The following is a 21,229-nucleotide window of genomic DNA, read 5'->3' as shown; positions in this document are numbered from 1 at the left end:
ATTCCCAGCACGTTAAACTTAATTAAGTTAAATATTTATTAGTGGTGGGCCGTTATCGGCGTTAACGGCGTTCGTTAATTTGATACTCTTATCGGGAGATATAAAAATGATCGCCGTTAATCTATTCTTAAGGTTGGGTTGGGAACTGGGTCAAAATGGGTAAGCAAACTATGATGACTTTCACCTTGATAGTTCCTAATTTGGTTAGGATAGTTATTCCTAACCAAATTGCACAGTAGGGGCGAGAACGTGTTTTCAAACCTGTAAATATACACACCGGTACATTCACACACAGAGGAACAAACGGGAATAGGGGATTCGGCACACATACGGGAAGACTCACAAACACTGGGACGGACAAACATGAAACAGGCGCCAGGCTACGCGCCAGGAGTAGAGCGATGAGAGGAGAGAGATCGGGAACTGCAGGCGCTGCGGGGGTCGGTCCTCCTCCAGCCTTTGCTGCGAAGCCTCCGCTGGGAGCGGCGTGGCTGGCGGACGTGCCCGGTGCAGCGCGGCTGGCAGACCTGCCCGGTGCAGTGCGCTTGACGGATGTGCCCGGTGCAGTGCGGCTGGCGTACGCGCTTGGTGCAGCGCGGCTGGCGTACGCGCTTGGTGCAGCACGGCTGGCAGACGCACCGTGCGGGCCGTTTGGGGTTTCCCCGTCAGTGTCCATGTCTTCCTCTGTCCTCCGGCTCCACTCCATAGACTGCTCCGGGCTGCCACCCCGGGAGTAGTCTATTGCGCTCTCGCCGGAGCGATCGGAGGGTGGACGGCTCTCCGCACTCCCCTTGACGGTCCCAGCTGATCTCTCCGAGGAAGGCGGACTGTCCTCCTGTTCCTCCGTATAGGAGTCCTCCTCCACCTCACCGTAGTTGGCGGTGGGTGTGGAGCACTCCAACGGGGGGTAGTCCTCTTCCTCCTCCTCCCCTCCCTCCTCTATGGTAGGAGTGGAACCTACGGGCGGAGGGAGGTAGTCTTCATCATCCGACTCCTCCTCCTCCTCTTCACTGTGGTCGACGGGGAAAGCCTCGCTCACCGACGGGGGGGTAGGCTTCCTCCCCCTCCTCGCCGTAGTAGACGGTGGAGGCGTCGCATAACGATGGAGGGTAGCCTTCCTCTTCGTCCTCCTGCTCCTCCTCCTCGGAGTCCTCAGCCCCGAACTCGCTCTCTGGGGTGGACTGGGTGGCTCCGATGACGCACAAGCCCACCCTCAGAGGCGAGAGGGCGCGGGAAGGAACAAGTACGCCCTCTCGGGGTCCAGGCACTCACGAGCCGCGGCCAGCTGAGCAGCGCACACTGGGTCCTGCTCTAGCTGTTCCAGCGTGGGCGTGGGCTCGCGGTGCAGGAAGGAGTCCTTCTCCAGCTCGCCCTCTACCCCATATAGCTCGGGGACGCCGACCCGTACAGGCGAGAGCTCCCGGGAAGGCGAGGGATGTCTCTCCCGCCACACCCGCACCGCTGTCTTGCGGTACTCCTCAGCCAACTCCGGTATAGCGGTCTCCCGAGCCGCACACAGCAGATAGGAGCACTAGGGATCCCGCTTCAGCTGCTCCGGAGTCGGCGTGGAGTTGCGGCACGGGGGGGAGGAAGACGCGTGGTGGTGCCGCTTGCTGGTCTTCTTGCCCTTCTTGGGCTTTGGCTTGTAGCCTGGCATGATGTTGGTGTCTCAGTAGGCTCGTCGTTCTGTGACGTGCGGGTCGTGGCGAGGAAAGAGACACGGAATCCCTCTTGCAACTGACGTCACTTTTATTTTGACATGTAATATAGCGCTATGAAGCGCACAGGAAACATAAACAGGCACACAACGTGCAGACTTAGACAACGACGAGCACAGGACACTGCGTGAGCGCACATTAAATAGACAAACCACATTAGCCCTACGTGATTACGAGACAATTCACAGGTGAGAGACATTATTCACACGACATAGCCCTCACCACGGAATACCACTGACGCAGACAAAGCACGTGGACAACGTTGACACACGCCCAAAAGGGAGGGGCCGGGGTCCTCAACGTGACAGGGGGCCTATAGACTGTTACTAATAATATTTTTGGAATGCCAGTCAGAACTACACAGATATACTCAAAGGATGTAAAATGCATTGGTAAAAACAATTAAATAGAGCAGCTATACCTCCACCTTTACTCATGGCTCAAGAGACATTTATGAATTTAAAGTTTGGTGGTGCTGATTCAATTACAACTGTGCCACAATACAGTTGTGGCAGTGCATTAATTTAACCATGTTTCAGTAAAAAAAATTAAGTCAAGCTCATGGTTTATAATAAAATCATTAATTAAGTGTGATTTGTTTGTTAGTGATAATATTAAGAAGAGCTGACTTAAAAGCTGTTGTGCTCTGCATCAAACACTGTGGCTTATATCTTACATAGTGCAGGTTTGTCACGTTTGCAGTGTTCAAGACATACTCCCTGTTCTTCCTGGTTCTGATAAGTACAGGAATGTAAACCAGTGCAGTAGGATAAAAAATGTAGCAAATAAATCATGAGTAAATAAACATTTCATAACTGAACAAAATGCGATTTCTGTAGCACTCTGTACATGTAAACAACAGAAATGTGGTAATACTACAGCAGCAGAAACATACCTCAGTAATGAACCATGATGCCAAAGCAGAATGTGTGTTCAATATCCAACATTTAAGAGAAATGATCCCTGAACATTAAACAAAAGAAACATCAAAAAATCTTTTTCCAAAGGATAACGAATAACTACAAGAAAGTTCAAACATGTTCTAGTGGATAAATGAGATTGTGATCAGTAGCACACTTTGCTCTTCAACAGTAAATATGTAATAAGATGGCCACTGAGCATCAATGACATTTCCGTTTGGGTTTTCAGAGCAAAAGGCCATGCAATAAAAAAAATCAACCTTAACCCCCACCAGTTAGTAGCACTACGTACTTCAACCAAGAGCATTCAGGTATGTCTCTTTCCTTGGTAGGCCACAGCGGAGGTCTAAATATATAATGTATAAACTGGTTGCCTAGAAACCAGCCACTGCTTGGCACTAAATCAAAAGGAAATTCATATCAGTTCTATTTTCACATCAGCAGAAGGAGTTTTTATTTTGCTTAATTCACAGCACCCTAAGGATATTATGGATTGAGTCAAATTATTATTTTGCAGGCTTTTATTATATTTCATTAGACAGGTACATAACGGCTAAAAAAAATAATGTCAAAGAAATGCATAATGTAAAAAGTGAAGTGTCAAAGTTTAATTAAATGAAACATTTTAAGGAAATGTTTTCAGTGCTGGCACAGTGTGAGAAACTAAAATCAGAAGTGCTGGATTCATTGATCTATATTACTGGATTGGACATCACGTGACTTAGCATGCGCCGCTCAGGTGCCATTACTATGCATTGAGTCGTGCATTGAGGAGCATCCATGGATGGACATAAAAATGAGATCTAGCAGACAGTCACGTAAGAAAAACCAAAGAGGGACATAAATTGTCAAAACTACGACAACACAAGATCAAAGGGTATCACATTTCACAGGTCAGTAAAACAATTTTTATTTAAAAAAAAATAGCGGAGACAAGGGATGTTGACTGTCCATGCTAGCTTGATTTTGATAAAGCTATGTCGAGTAAACCCTCTTAAAAACAAGTTTTCTGTTCCAACAAATTACAATGTATTGTTATTAATATTGTTATCATGTTAGGATAATGTTGTAAATATGATGTTCATTAAAATTATCTCTAAATCTGTTTTACTGGGACCGATGTTCAGTCCAGTTGGCATTATGTCCCATAGATACTCTCTCACACAAACTGAATAAATAATGAAACCAAATGAAAATTTAAGTCAATTAAATTTGTCATAATTATTTTTTAAATCAACAGGGGTGAGTTTCCCAAAACGTTCTTAGCGCTAAGTACTTCTTAACCTCGTACGTAAGAACGAGGTTACGAAGTACTTAGCGCTAAGAACGTTTTTGGAAACTCACCCCAGGTTAATACAGGTTTTTTTTTTTTTTATAAATGCCATTTTTCTACACAAATTTCCCAACAAACAAAGAAAATATGAGCTGTACAAATTGTGGGTCAGAATGTGTGGACGTCTGAGAGGACGGTCATCTAAAGCAGGGATATGCAGTGCTCACTGCCCACTGATATCAACCGTACACTGAAGAGGGCACATGTTAGAGAAGGAGCAGTGCCACAGATTTTCAACCTTCCAGACCATATTAATAATAATAAATATTTTATTAAAGTTGATGAAATTCTGTAGCCAATGAGAAGTGGCTGCAATAAATGATTTTGAAAATTGTACATTTTGTGTCATGTCAATTTATCTATGTATTTGTGGGAAACTGAATTGTGTAAGCTCTTTTCTGCTACTTGAAGGTAAAAAAAATCTGACAAATTTTGTCATAAATTTCAGATTCAAATTCATTATTTTCTCTATGTCATGGTAGGTCGGCCGGGAAGACGGCAGAGGGCGCCTACACACACTCCCTCGGCACACGCACGCCCACAACCACACGAAGCACACCCTCTCACTCTCAGTCACTCCCACCTTCCTGATCACCAGAATACTGACAGGTGTCACTAATCAGCTGGGGTGTATTTATTCCCACAGGTCGCGCCGTTCAGTGCTGCGCATTCACTGTGCTACCCAGCCTCGCTCCGTGGGAGAAACAGACCTGCTTCGTGTCTTTGCATTTGCTCTCGTTATCGTTCATTCTACAGCTTTCGTTGCTCTTTTTTGTTCATGTTTATTCTGCCGTGTGGCCTGAGTTTTTCAGTTTAAACATGGATAATAAAACCGATCACCCTCGGCCTCTGCCTCCTGCTGCATCTGTCCCAACGTCACACTCTATCATAATTTCATAATTAATTTCACCCACATTTAGCCATGTAGTGCTCAAAGATGCTCCTCCACACTGATACCATCTCATATTATACTTGAACATATATAAGAGGTATTGCACTTAAAGAATTTATGAAAACTACAGCTGTAACGGGGAGAGTTGGCAAATAAAGAGATAAACTCATAAATTTGACTTTCAATATCAGAATTGTGATCATAATTAAAACTTATCAAAGTTATTTATTTACAACTTTTTACCATAATTATGATTGAATATCAAAAACATGACATACATGTGTTATTTAGTTTTAGCCAGGTGAAAGAAAAGGGCTTTATGCAGGGTTTTGTTAAAATTTTACCTAAATTGAAAAATTCCCAGACTGCTTATAAATGTATCTCTTGGGATAATATGAAGTTTTACATATCACAGCATCTGCAATATTCTCACCTTTAATTTAAGCCATATATTATAAAAATCGGATGAGAAATAAGGGCGCTAGGACTGTTTTTGTGACAGATGGATGCACATCCCACATAGGAACTACACTGCTTTGCTGACATGACTCAATGCTCCGAGGGCGGGGCTTCGCTAGCTATAGCGGCAACAGGCGACGTCCAATCCAGTAATATAGATCAATGGCTGGATTACCCCCAACCCCACCCCACCGGACTACAGAAAATGATACCAAAGGGCGCTGTTTGCTTCTCAACAGATACATTTCCATCACAACAGAAAGGGTTTATGCAGATATTTCAATCAATAAATCAATCAAATTTTATTTATATAGCGCTTTTTACAACAGTTGTTGTCACAAAGCAGCTTTACAAGTGCCGATATTTAGTTGTTTAGATGTTTAGATGTTAGATGTTTAGTTGTTTTCATTTTCCATTCAGTTTTTGCTTACTTAATTATTGTCACAAATCATCTTTATTTAATCTCGTGAACTCATAGTCTCCAGTTTTGTTGTACAATAAAGTGATTCTAGTCAAAGTGACGGGTGTGAGTTCAATCTTTTATTTTGACAAGGCTGTAGATGACTGATGAATTCTCCACTGTTGCACAATTTGTTCTGTAAAAAATAAACCAAAGATTTCTCTGAATTAAATTGAGACCCAATAACAAAAAATAAAAAAGAACATAACATATATATAGTTTATTTGATTCATTTTAGGGATTATTTAACACGAGGCTGTTTTGGTATCCAGGTAATGGTTTCTCTACTTCTGCAAGCATGGATTGGTCAAGACATTCATAAGGATTTGGTCAAGAGAAATCCCAGAAATTAGAAAGGAGTCCAGTAGTCCAAATAGAAAGTGGTTTCTATTAGAGCAATGCACTCATAGAGCTATGATAAATCTGCCTGAACGAAGGCAGTATGACCATGGCCTCGTGAGTAGTGAGAAGCAAATTTCTCCAAAGATACCAAAACAGCAGAAATTGGTTTGCATATTGGAGTCATCACATCTCTAAAATAACACCACAATGTTACAATGTTGCAACAAATCACAGTTGCAACAAACCATTTGGCAGGGAGCGAACAATTATGAGGGCAGTGGACTGTCATTGCGTGTGTGTATGTGTGTGTCTTACGTGTTAGCAGCAGGCGAATGTTGAAACCTGATGCTGATGTATTCAGTATCTGTGTGCAGTGTGACAGTACTGGCTACAGCTGCTGCCCCAAGATTTGCATGAATATCATCCTTAAAGACAAGAAGAGAAGACAAAGAAAAAGATTCGATTTAGTACATTAGAGTAAGTACAATAAAGATCTGAAATAAGACAAGACATAATGTTGCCATCTAGAGGATGTGACGAGGTATAGCATTGTTAAAGCAGAGTGTACTGTTTTTGGTTCATCGGTTAATGCTCCATGTGTCTGGCTTTGTAGGGAGTCTTCAATGCTAGTAACTCTTCTCTTGTATCTGGAGGAAGGCAAACATTATCACCTGAACCTTCTTGATGATAAATTAGAAAAGGTGCTGCATGCATATCAATAGTGCTTGTGTTTAGGGCAGAGAGCTAATCAATATTACAGTTCCCACAGTCTGTATCACACGTATTACCAAGGCAATACAAAAGGCTCCAAGTACCTCATAAGGAAAATACTGAAAACAATGAGTACTACACATCCAGCTCCAGCAGCTGCACCCAGAGCTGCAGATGGAAACCCTGAAACAACTGGAACAAATGAGACCAAATCAAAAGAATCCTGAATCCGTGCTTTACAACAGCATGGCTAATTATGTATAAGTGGGATAAGACAGCATGAGATCAGTTGCATAATGAGAACTGTCCTACACACAGTTAACAGATTATTATTAACAGCTCATTAACAGCTTCATTGGCATGTTTCCTGACTTTTTTTGGTTACCTTTTATTATAACAGATACAGTAGATGCGTTCTGAACTCCATGTAGATTCTGAACTACACAATAATAGAATCCACTCTGTTGAACAGTGTAATGTAGAACAGTGTAATGTAGGCACTGTTATGTTCTCTAATTATGTACCACCTACTCTTACCAGTGATGGTCACAGTTCCATTGAGAGCTCCATGTTCATTCTGAGCTACACAGTAGTACAGACCAGTGTGTTCAGCAATGATGTTAGTGATGCTGTAACTCTGTCCAGATCCTACAGGTGAGGTATCTCCTTCTTTAAACCAGGTGTAGTTCTGCACAGGTGGGTTGGCATCACTGTTGCATGTCAGAGTCACTAAACTGGCCTCCACTATTTCACCAGAGGGACTGATGGACACCGACACATTCTTTGGAGGATCTAAAACAGAAATGTATTTCTTTTGGGGAAATGCTTTAAATTGTCTGAGATTACTGTGTGTGATTAGGTTACAGAAGATGATCATTAAAAAATGAAAGTGATCATTATCACACAAAATGATCATTACACACAACATTAAGAAATACAGATGTAGAGTTGCTCACTGAACAGCCTTCCACTATTTTAATAGAGGAACTAATGGACCCTGTGGATCTAAACATGAAACCATGCAGTTCACATTCGTTCACATGTATATAAGAAGACATTTCTTCTTACATCTTAAAAATCAATTAGAATAAAGCGTACTGTGGATTATTTAAGCAACAATATTATGATAAATAAATAATGTGACTCACATGTGACAGTGAGAGTTTGATAAGGAGATGGGAGATGTTCATATCCTCTTACAGCACACCTATAACTGCCTGCATCCTCACTGCTGACTGACTGCAGGTGAAGTGGGTTTGTACTGGAGGATAAAGAACGTCCATTTTTGTACCAGATGAATGTTGGTCTGTCAGTCAGACTGCAGGTGGTTGTACATGTCAGATCGGTGGTGTTTCCCTCTATTACTGCTTGACTGGTGTCCACATGCAGGTCTAAGACAAAGAGATTATCAGCAGTGTGAGAGCAGAGATGATACTGGCAGTGCAGCTCTCCCCCAGGACTGGAGCTGAACCCCCTGGTGTAGCAATAAATACTCAGATGGAGCTTCATGAATATGTCACATGTTCAGAGCTTTACAGTGAGATAAATCACTGTGAGACCACGATGGTTAAAGTGATATGATGGCAGGATATCTTTTAGCAGGATGATGTGATGATAAAACTTACCTGTAACTTTCAGGTTTATTCCAGGAATACCCGCCCATCTCTCACTGGCTGTGTGTGTTTCAACTCTGAAGCAGTACTGGTGTTCATCCTCCTTTGTTACATTAGTCAGTCTGAGGGAGAAGTGCTGCTGTGTATCATTGTAGAACTGAACCCTGTTTGAGTACTCAGGAAGATTAAGCAGAGAAGTGAAATCCCCATCCTTAACTGGGTCTATATACCAGAAAGCCTCAGTCACTGTAACACTGTGTGGGTGTGTATAAGTCCCATTCATAAACACAGTAGTCCCCTTTAAAACACATATCATGTATTGGCTGTATTTCATACTCCATTTGTTGCCAGATTCTCCTGTAAAATAAAATGACAAATAGATCTCAGATTAGTTTACTGCTTCTCTGTTCCTGCAGTGAGAACACTGAGCTAAATGTGATCAACCACAAAACACAAATCTCTCACAGTAGTGGTGGTGAGGGGGATGGGGGGGGGGGGGGGACCAACAGAAATTAACCTCATTAAGTGCGAATGCCGTATTTCATTTATGAGAAATTATACACTAGATATGAGAATTTCCTAATATCAATGCAGGATTTAATTATGTTTTGCAAATTTTACAAAGTAAAAAGGGTTTGTTGAAGACTACAGACTTACCCAGAGTGCTGAAGAGAATGATCAGAGTGATCAGAGTGAGAGGTAGTAGAGGTGTTCTGAGTGTCATCATTAAACACCCCTGCAGAGTCACACAACAGCACACAGCACAGCAGAGTTCAGCACAGCTCGGGTTCTGGTTACACTGTTTAAATATCTGCCAGACTTGCAAAACACTAGGTAATGACATTGATAGTTTAGTAGTAGTCTGACTCAAGGGTATGTTGAATTCTGGCTGTACTATTAAAAATAATAAAGATGGCGGCGCGTGTAGACGCAGCGACCTCTCGCTCTCCTAACTGTAACAGTGTTATGTTTGTCTAATACGTGTTCGTCCGTAAATTCTAATGTTACGTGTTCGCTTCGTCAGCCTACAACGGAATACAAGTACAGCCGACAGACTCTACTAAACATCAGGAACAAGATTTGCCATGTCTTGGACTATATGGCAACAGAAACTCTAGAGGAACTCGGTCTCAGCTGGTCCAAGGCAACACCGGACTCTCGTACCTTCCCTCTCCGAGTAAGGAAACACAGGAAACGGTGCGCGAGGGAAAATAAGCGGGGCAAGCGTGGAGGTATTCGGGCTAGGCTAACGGCTAACCCACTTCACCCAGCGATACCATCAATCCTCCTGGCAAACGTACGTTCACTGGACTATAAAATGGATCATGTACGACTGCTGAGATCAACGAATCGCACAGTGAGTAACTGTTGTATGCTGATTTTCACAGAAACCTGGTTTAATGACCACACTCCAGACTCCGCTGTACAACTGGAGCAGTTAGCATGCTACCGGGCTGATCGAGCCTTCGCAAACAGAGGGAAGACTCGCGGCGGCGGTATCTGTGTTTACATTCATAATGAGTGGTGCCGCGATACTGTGGTAGTAGGCAAACACTGTTCAGCACTAGTGGAATTTACGGTGATAAAATGTCGCCCCTTCTGTCTGCCCAGAGAATTTACTGCGATTTTACTGGTTGCAGTCTACATCCCACCCACCAACAACAACACTGATAGAAATACAGCACTAAATGTGTTATACCAGGCCATCAGTGAACAACAAACTGCACACCCGGACTGCTTTCTTATTTTCGCTGGAGATTTTAATCACACTGAGCTCAAAACTGTTCTCCCAAAACTCCATCAGCACGTTAACTTCCCAACAAGGGGGGAGAACACGTTGGACCTGGTCTACACCTTTCACAAAGGTGCGTACAAAGCCACTCCCCTCCCCCACATTGGATTCTCTGACCACATCACGGTTCTACTACGGCCGGCATACAAACAAAGTGTGAAGGCAATCAAACCAGTCAAGAAGCAGATAAGGGTGTGGCCAGAGGGGGCAACCCTTGCTCTCCAAGACTGTTTTGGCACAACAGATTGGGCAATGTTTAAAGATGCAGCCACTGAAAATGACCACACAGATCTTGAGGAGTACACAGACACCGTGATCTCCTACATCACAAAATGCATCGATGATGTAACCCATACAAAGACCATCGTTACCCGGGCCAACCAGAAACCTTGGTTGACCGGTGATGTCCACAAGCTGCTGAGGGCCAGAGATGAGGCGTTCAGATCCAAAAATAAAACGGATTTGAAGAGAGCACACGCCAACCTGTCCCGAGGTATCAAGAGAGCAATACGGGAGTACACACAGAAAGTAACCTCCCACTTCAAGGACAGCAGAGATGCACACAGCCCATGGCAGGGTATCAAAACCATCACTGACTATAAGCCCCCACCACAGACCTGTGTGAGAGACGCTTCTCTGCTTAACAACTGAAATAACTTCTTTTCACGCTTTGAGGCTCGAAACAACACATGCCCACAAAAGATCCCACCCCCTCCGCATGATCAAACACTGTGCCTTTCTGTTGCAAGTGTGAAGAGGACACTAGCCACAATCAACACTCGCAAGGCAACAGGCCCAGACAACATCCCTGGGTGCATGCTCAAAGACTGCGCTGAAGAACTTAGAGGTCTTTACAGACATCTTCAACACTTCATTGAAGCAAGCTATCGTTCCAACATGCTTGAAAACTTCAACCATCATACCTGTGCCCAAAAAACCTGCTCCGACCAGCTTTAATGACTACCGTCCTGTGGCACTAACTCCCATCATTATGAAGTGCTTCGAACGGCTAGTCAAGACACACATTAAAACAACCCTCCCACCAACTCTGGACCCCTGTCAGTTTGCATACCGTGAAAAGCGATCCACAGAAGATGCAATCTGCTCTGCCCTTCACCCAGCCCTCACCCATCTTGACAAAACGGACTCATATGTGCGAATGCTATTCATACAGTTGTGATCAAATTTATTCAACCCCCAATGCTGCGAAGGGTTTTATGGAATTCAGTGCACATTTGTAATTGTGTTCATAATGAAATCTTACAAGGACTTGTTAACTACTAAATGCAACTAAGATAGCATCAATTTTTTTTGTCATAAAGTATTAAATGGCCTTTTTGTGATTTCTTCATTGACACAATTATTCAACCCCTTTACGACTACCACTCCTAAGAACAGAGGTTCATTCCAGTGTTTTCCATCAGGTATTGAAAACATCTGTGGATGTCAACGAGCAGCAATCAAGCATGATAAGCACCAATTAGGCAGATTTAAAAGGACTGTGATACTCAGCTCCTTCTAGACATCTACTGGTGTGTTTCCAAGCATGGTGAAGGCAAGAGAATGGTCCCAGAAGACAAGAGAAGAGGTTATTGCTCTTCACAAGAATGGCAATGGATATAAAAAGATTGCGAAGTTGTTAAATATTCCAAGAGACACTATCGGAAGTATCATTCGCAAGTTCAAGTTAAAGGGCACAGTGGAAACGTTACCTGGTCGTGGCAGAAAGAAGATCCTGACCGCGACTGCTGTGCGCTACCTGAAGCGTAATGTGGAGAAAAATCCCCGCGTGACTGCTAAGGAACTGAAAAAAGACCTGTCAGATGTGGGCACTGAAGTTTCAGCTCAGACAATAAGGCGCGCACTGCATAACGAAGACCTCCATGCCAGAACGCCCAGACGCACCCCCTTGCTGACTCCAAAGAACAAGAAAAGTCGACTGCAGTATGCCAAAAGTCATGTGGACAAGCCCCAAAGGTTTTGGGACAGTGTACTGTGGTCAGATGAAACTAAATTAGAACTGTTTGGGACAATGGACCAGCGCTATGTTTGGAGAAGGAAGAACCAGGCTTATGAACAAAAGAACACCTTGCCTACTGTGAAGCATGGCGGGGGATCAATTATGCTTTGGGGCTGTTTTGCTTCTAATGGTACAGGAAAGCTTCAACGCTGTCATAACTGGAAAAGGATGTTGTACTAAGTACTAAAAAATAATGTCACTAGGGGGTTGAATAAAACTGATAATGATGTGAGCACAGTAAACACATTTGTGGTTATTCCATCATAAATATTATGTTATGTTTGTCTAATTTATAAGTGCCTCTTTGATATGATTGTAAATAAGATGACTGAAATGATCAAAATCAATGTCAAACTGGCCAAAACACTTTATTTCAGTGGGGGTTGAATAAATTTGATCACAACTGTAGATTTCAGCTCGGCATTCAATACCATAATACCCCAACAACTCATCTGCAAACTTAACAAGCTCGGGCTTAGCACCTCTCTCTGCAACTGGCTGCTAGACTTCCTCAGCCAGAGACCACAAGCAGTACGAGTAGGCAACAACACCTCAAGCAGCACTGTACTGAGCACAGGAGCCCCCCAAGATTGTGTGCTCAGTCCATTACTCTTCACCCTACTGACACATGACTGCACAACAACATACAGCACAAATCACATAGTGAAGTTTGCAGACGACACCACTCTAGTGGGTCTTATCACCAAGGGCGACGAGACCCATTACAGGAAGGACGTCACCCTTCTGACTACGTGGTGCAGGAACAACAATCTCCTGCTAAACATCAACAAGACCAAGGAGATTGTTGTTGACTTCCGAAAGGGCAACACACAACACACCCCTGACCATCGACGGTGCATCTGTGGAGCAGGTAACCAGCACCAAATTCCTGGGCGTGCACATAAATGAGGATCTCTCATGGACCACCAACACAATATCACTGGTGGAGAAAGCACAGCAGCGCCTCTATTTCCTGCGCAAGCTCAAACAGGCAAGGGCCCCTCCATCCATCATGACCACTTACTATCGAGGCACCATTGAAAGCATTCTCTCCAGCTGCATCACTGTGTGGGGAGGAAGCTGCACTGAGACCAATAGGAAGGCACTGCAGCATGTTGTGAAAACAGCTGGCAAGATCATTGGGGCTCCACTACCATCCATACAGGTCATATACACTACCCATACATATACACTACCATCCATACAGGACATATACACTACCCATACATATACACTACCATCCATACAGGACATATACACTACCCATACATATACACTACCATCCATACAGGACATATACATTACCCATACATATACACTACCATCCATACAGGACATATACACTACCCATACATATACACTACCATCCATACAGGACATATACACTACCCATACATATACACTACCATCCATACAGGACATATACACTACCCATACATATACACTACCCATACATATACACTACCATCCATACAGGACATATACATTACCCATACATATACACTACCATCCATACAGGACATATACACTACCCATACATATACACTACCATCCATACAGGACATATACACTACCCATACATATACACTACCCATACATATACACTACCCATACATATACACTACCATTCATACAGGACATATACATTACCCATACATATACACTACCATCCATACAGGACATATACACTACCCATACATATACACTACCATCCATACAGGACATATACACTACCCATACATATACACTACCATCCATACAGGACATATACACTACCCATACATATACACTACCCATACATATACACTACCCATACATATACACTACCATCCATACAGGACATATACACTACCCATACATATACACTACCATCCATACAGGACATATACACTACCCCTACATATACACTACCCATACATATACACTACCATCCATACAGGACATATACATTACCCATACATATACACTACCCATACATATACACTACCATCCATACAGGACATATACATTACCCATACATATACACTACCCATACATATACACTACCATCCATACAGGACATATACATTACCCATACATATACACTACCCATACATATACACTACCATCCATACAGGACATATACATTACCCATACATATACACTACCATCCATACAGGACATATACACTACCCATACATATACACTACCATCCATACAGGACATATACACTACCCATACATATACACTACCATCCATACAGGACATATACATTACCCATACATATACACTACCCATACATATACATTACCCATACATATACACTACCCATACATATACACTACCCATACATATACATTACCCATACATATGCACTACCATCCATACAGGACATATACACTACCCATACATATACACTACCATCCATACAGGACATATACATTACCCATACATATACACTACCCATACATATACACTACCATCCATACAGGACATATACATTACCCATACATATACACTACCCATACATATACACTACCATCCATACAGGACATATACACTACCCATACATATACACTACCCATACATATACACTACCATCCATACAGGACATATACATTACCCATACATATACACTACCATCCATACAGGACATATACACTACCCATACATATACACTACCATCCATACAGGACATATACACTACCCATACATATACACTACCCATACATATACACTACCATCCATACAGGACATATACATTACCCATACATATACACTACCCATACATATACACTACCATCCATACAGGACATATACACTACCCATACATATACACTACCCATACATATACACTACCATCCATACAAGACATATACATTACCCATACATATACACTACCCATACATATACACTACCATCCATACAGGACATATACATTACCCATACATATACACTACCATCCATACAGGACATATACATTACCCATACATATACACTACCATCCATACAGGACATATATATTACCCATACATATACACTACCATCCATACAGGACATATACACTACCCATACATATACACTACCCATACATATACACTACCATCCATACAGGACATATACATTACCCATACATATACACTACCATCCATACAGGACATATACATTACCCATACATATACACTACCATCCATACAGGACATATACACTACCCATACATATACACTACCATCCATACAGGACATATACATTACCCATACATATACACTACCCATACATATACACTACCCATACATATACACTACCATCCATACAGGACATATACACTACCCATACATATACACTACCATCCATACAGGACATATACATTACCCATACATATACACTACCATCCATACAGGACATATACACTACCCATACATAGACACTACCCATACATATACACTACCATCCATACAGGACATATACATTACCCATACATATACACTACCATCCATACAGGACATATACATTACCCATACATATACACTACCATCCATACAGGACATATACATTACCCATACATATACACTACCATCCATACAGGACATATACACTACCCATACATATACACTACCCATACATATACACTACCATCCATACAGGACATATACATTACCCATACATATACACTACCATCCATACAGGACATATACATTACCCATACATATACACTACCATCCATACAGGACATATACATTACCCATACATATACACTACCATCCATACAGGACATATACACTACCCATACATATACACTACCCATACATATACACTACCATCCATACAGGACATATACATTACCCATACATATACACTACCCATACATATACACTACCATCCATACAGGACATATACATTACCCATACATATACACTACCCATACATATACACTACCATCCATACAGGACATATACACTACCCGCCTCACTCAGAAAGCAATAATGATTGCGAGGGATAAAAGCCACCCTGCACACAGTCTGTTCAACATCCTCCCTTCTGGGAGAAGGTACAGAAGTCTTTGTTTCAACACCACAAGACTCAAAAACAGCTTTATTCACCAGGTGGTAAGGATGTTGAATTCCCTTCACTCAGCCTCACCCGGACTACTATGGAAACAACCCCCCCCCCCCCCCCCCCCCCCCCTCCACTTCACACATGCACACAAGAAACTTTTGCACTTTAATGTCTCTTGCACAAACAAACATTCTGGTGCTGCTACTGTGACTCAATCAACCTTGTTGCTAATGCGATCTATTTGCTCAAACACTATTTATTTTTTATTTTTTATTAACACTTTCTCAGTGTGAAACACGAACCACATATCTATTTATTACATTGTATTCCTGCGTACTGTCTTTTATGTCCTAAATATGTCAAATTGTTAAATTGTGTCAACACCGAGGGAAAGTGGGAAACGTAGTTTCGATTACTTTGTATGTCCAGAAGGAATTGACAATAAAGCCTACTTTGACTTTGACTTTAATTATCTAGGGTGAATTCTGTGATCAGATACAAAGCACTTTGTAAGTCGCTCTGGATCAGAGTGTCTGCTGAATGCTGTAAATGTAAATTAATCAAATACACTCTTTTAACACCAGTTATGTTACAAATACCCACACCAGTGTAGGAAGACTGAAGTGGTTAAACTGCATGTAGTGAGAGCTTGTTGTTCAGTGGTCTGTTCTCAGACGTTATTCTCATCCACTTTACACATGATCACCTTGTCACACAAACCAAGCTGACCACAGTCAGAGCTGTAACAGGGACAGTGTGATGAACAGGATGATAAAAGCCTCTTGTACAATTTTAGTGATCTGCATTCCACCCAAAAGACATGAAGAAGGTAAAACTTTTGAAAATCTACATGTTCACAAATGTGCAAGCAGACACACACACACACACACACACACACACAACTTTATGCACAGAGTAATTGGTCATCAAAACTTAAATGTACAGGGTAATCAAATCCAAACAACCAGCTATTTCTAGACTGGGCTCTAGTATCCGGTGGAGGTGCGGATGATATTTTAAAGTGTAGTATATGACTAATAGAGGGAGGTCATAATTGGTCAAGACTCACCAGGTTGACTGATCTGTACTGAGAGGGCAGTGGTGGTCACACTGATTTATTATTACTCCCTTATTAGTATTTATACTTCTGTTTTATTTGGTGTTTCGTTAGGAAACACCAAATAAATGGTGTTTCGTTAGAAAACAGGAATGTTTTCTCATTCCTGTTTTTTTGTCATGTAAACATTTCATAACTAATTCACATCTCTGTGATTAACTGTTTCCTGACACTGGACTGCCGTAATAAATAATGGACTACTCATTTAACTCTCCTCTCTATATAACTTGGCTGAACTTCCTGTACAGTACACTATCTCTCTTAATCACTGTCTCACACACTCTTCTATTGCATTCTTATTCCTTTCACACACACACACACACACACACACACACACACACACACACACACACACACACACACCCCCTCAGGAACACAGACAATATAAATACCTCTACATTCCAAAACCAACTATAAGTTCTTTACCAACACAAGTGGAAGAGAGTCCCTGAAGAGTGTGGCAATGATCTTTGGACATTAAAACTGCACACTAAAAACATGGACTACAGTGAAATTTAACAAATGCAAGTTAATAATAAAGAGCTCTTCTTACCTCACTGTGCCAAGTCTCATCTGCACTGTGGGAAATAAACTCAGAAGAAACAGCTTTGAGGTTTTAAACTGCTGAAGTGTGTTTCTTAGTGATGTCGTGTTTTTTGGTGTTTTAACATTTCTCTTCCTCATTTACTGGAGTGTTCCCTCCTTTTGCAACATGTACAGTATGTATGTACAAAAACACATAAACACAAACATACACAGTCCAACAATAATGGAGCAGTCTGCTAACACACACACACATGCAGTAACTTCCATGCCTGCACATTCCTGGAGAAACATTTCTGTTTATCCATTACTACCACTGCACTGGCACTGCTGCTGCTGTGTGTGTGTGTGTGTGTGTGTGTGTGTGTGTGTGTGTGTGTGTGTGTGCGTGCTTACTGTTTTTGTAAATGATGTGAGCAGATCTGAAGTGATAAATCAAACCCACATTTGGTTCATCACTTCAGCACTGCTTCTGTTCTCATCATGTGTCACATGGATGTGGACGGGAAGTCTCATTAATTCCTCTTATGATAAACTGGATTAAACTGGATGTGGTTGACAGATATATTTGAAAGATTCTCTCATTATTTTAAGTATGCAAACTTGATTAAATGCTGCCTCCTCTTACAGCATACATGGCCGATACCAGAAGTGCCAGCAGAATGAAGTGTGTCAGTAAGGTTCTTTCACTCTGTGTGACAGAACCTACCAAAGACCTCCAACTGCACTACATACACAGGTCATATTGTTCAGCTTATGCAAAGGTTTCTAAAAATTCAGCTTTTTCAATGTGATTTTTAAGAAGATGCATCGTATGGTGTCATCAGGCGAGGGGGTACATCAATCGCCCGCAGGTCCCTTGTACTCAGATACCAGACTTGGGTTGGAAGAATTCCTAAGCGGAGTGCTGAGTCCGTGTCGCAGAGAGATTTAGACCAACTCGAAGGGTATTTTTTAAAGCCCGTAGGGTGAATTTATTCACTACACACGTGTAGACGAAAGGACAAAAAAAACTAAAAAATAAAAAAATAATAAAAAAAAAACACACACGCACACACACACACGCACACACACACAGGTACCTTCTGACAGTATTTACATGGATATCCATTATGTGTTATTTACCATTGTGTACTTTTCCCCAGGATGCTTCAGCTGCCCCCCCCCCCTCTATGCTATACTGGCCATGGGCTCTTCTGGCCTGCATAAAAGAAGCCCTGAGAGGCGCCTGCACTCCCTATTGTTTCCAACACAGGTAAGTATACATTCTCCAGTGCAAAACATAATTCATAAAACGTATAATGACATTAATTAATCACAGTCTTTGCAGTAATGGGGATGAGACAGGCTCCTCTGACCTCATCACATATGGTCTTTCACAAATTCATGAAAATGTAATTATCCATTAATTGTTTTGTGTTTGTTTTGTTGTGTCATTTTAAGTAATGTTATGAGCTTTGACCCATTCCCCAGACTTTAATCAGGATCCCTGTGCCCTCTAGAGGCAGAGACGTGATATGACACAGAGAAGTAAAACATCACAGTAGCAGCATTCTGATCAACTTTATATTTATAATAATATAATCATCAGAGTGTGGCACAATATGAATTAATTGTGGAAAACATCTAGAATAATATGATTTGTGATGATAGTCCTGTTACCTGTATAAGGAACACAAACCGTCTATGGGCATTTTTGCTGTTTAAGCATGGTTACATAAATGTGTCTCTAAACATACTTAATTATAGCATTTTACCCACATGTCTCATATCAAAATGTTCAGAACAATCTCAGCTCTCTTCCTAATGAGGTTACATTGACTTAGAGTATTGCATAAATAAATAATATGGTCCTAAACCTGGAAATATGAGGCATATTTTCAAAAATTCTTTCACATTTTATATGAAATTACACATTTACTGAAAGAGATCAATAATATTGTTGCTTGAAATATGTTTGTTCAAGGGTTTTCTTCACAAAAATAGTGAAACATGTAATATATATAGTAGTATACAAGTATAAAGTAGTGTACAGAAATTTGTACACCCTAAACTACAGAACTCTCAAACTACAGGCTAGTCAGCTTAGCCAAAACCATATTCACTCATCTAGATTATTATATACTATACTTTCACAAAGCAAACATATAGGCAAAAGACAAATACGAAATAATAAAAAAATAAGTAAAAATAATTTTATAAAGAATAAATTACGAATTTTGCACAGAAGCAGTTTCTAGCTAGCCAGCCAGCTAGCCAGGAGGCTAGCTAGACAGCTAGTAACACACCGCGAGCCGATCTGCGATCGTCTGCTATTATAGTGAGCAATATTGCAAAATAACATTCATTTAGCCTTCGATCTGTTATACTTTTCATAAAACCCTTCAGGAAATCAACATAGGTTCATAACCGCTATGTAGTAGTAGTAAGGGCTATTAGTAGTAGTAAACTACTGAGCAAAACCGGTTTGTTTACCTCAGGCGTCAAAAAGCGGCCAAAACTTCCGCAAAGGGCGATATGTTTCCTGAGGTCGTAGGTCCTCGGGTCATCGGTCACGAGTCTCTCCTCAGGCCTACAATATGGGGGTCATCAGTAGACGCTAGCTAGCTAGATGCTACATAGAACTACAAACAGGACTACAGTACACCATCGCGAAATTCGCGACCCTATCTGTGATCGCCCGCTATTATAGTGATCGATATTGCATGCATTTAGTCATCGATCGTTTATATTTTTCATAAACCCCCCAGGAAATCAACACAGGTTCATCAGTAGACGCTAGCTGCTAGCTAGCGAACTAACTACACAGGACCATCGCGAAATTCGCGACCCTATCTGTGATCGCCCGCTATTATAGTGATCGATATTGCATGCATTTAGTCATGCATTGCATTTTAGCTCGCTAGCTAGCGGCCGTCAAAGTCTGTATTTCCGTGTTTGTCCGAGGTGAAACCGATCTAATGCCGTCCTAAAACCCTCCTACATCCGTAAAGGGCGATGTGAGTGATGTCAGCGGTCATGTAATGACTGACACTTGAATCCGCCAGTCACAGCAGTCACAGGCAGTCACACCGGGGGAGAAATCAACCCCCCTCCGTGCAAGTCATAAAAGGATTAGCCATATACGGGCGTGCTTCAACTCGGTCATGTATTGCCATCTTGTGGTCAGTCTGCTCAAGCATGAATTAACATTTAAAGGGACAGTTTCCAGTTTTCAAAAACGTATGAACCGTGTGTCTGCGATGTTGTATCGCTGAGATAATAATAACATTAA

General features: G+C 41.8%; 1 protein-coding gene across 3 annotated transcripts; it reads right to left on the bottom strand.

The window, feature by feature from the left end:
- Positions 1-4,712: 4,712 nt before the first annotated feature.
- LOC143486084 (cell adhesion molecule CEACAM20-like) lies at positions 4,713-20,950 on the bottom strand. Of its 3 annotated transcripts, none has more exons than XM_076985884.1 (9): positions 20,431-20,950; positions 9,106-9,184; positions 8,461-8,805; positions 7,984-8,226; positions 7,373-7,627; positions 6,940-7,027; positions 6,693-6,771; positions 6,440-6,549; positions 4,713-5,918 (listed from the first exon to the last, which is right to left on the bottom strand). In XM_076985884.1, the coding sequence occupies exons 2-9, from the start codon at positions 9,173-9,175 to the stop codon at positions 5,855-5,857; spliced, it is 1,254 nt and encodes a 417-aa protein (XP_076841999.1). In that variant the 5' UTR covers positions 9,176-9,184; positions 20,431-20,950; the 3' UTR covers positions 4,713-5,854. The 3 variants fall into 3 exon arrangements, with proteins under 3 accessions (XP_076841999.1, XP_076841998.1, XP_076841997.1); XM_076985883.1 differs by lacking the exon at positions 20,431-20,950 and adding an exon at positions 17,966-18,285; XM_076985882.1 differs by lacking the exon at positions 20,431-20,950 and adding an exon at positions 11,138-12,420 and having other exon boundaries at positions 9,106-10,857.
- Positions 20,951-21,229: the final 279 nt, after the last annotated feature.

The sequence above is a fragment of the Brachyhypopomus gauderio genome, unplaced genomic scaffold (assembly GCF_052324685.1).
Source record: "Brachyhypopomus gauderio isolate BG-103 unplaced genomic scaffold, BGAUD_0.2 sc44, whole genome shotgun sequence".
Classification (NCBI taxonomy): Eukaryota; Metazoa; Chordata; class Actinopteri; order Gymnotiformes; family Hypopomidae; genus Brachyhypopomus; species Brachyhypopomus gauderio.
The sequence above is the reverse complement of the archived record's forward strand: the minus strand, read 5'-3'. Positions and strand labels throughout refer to the sequence as shown.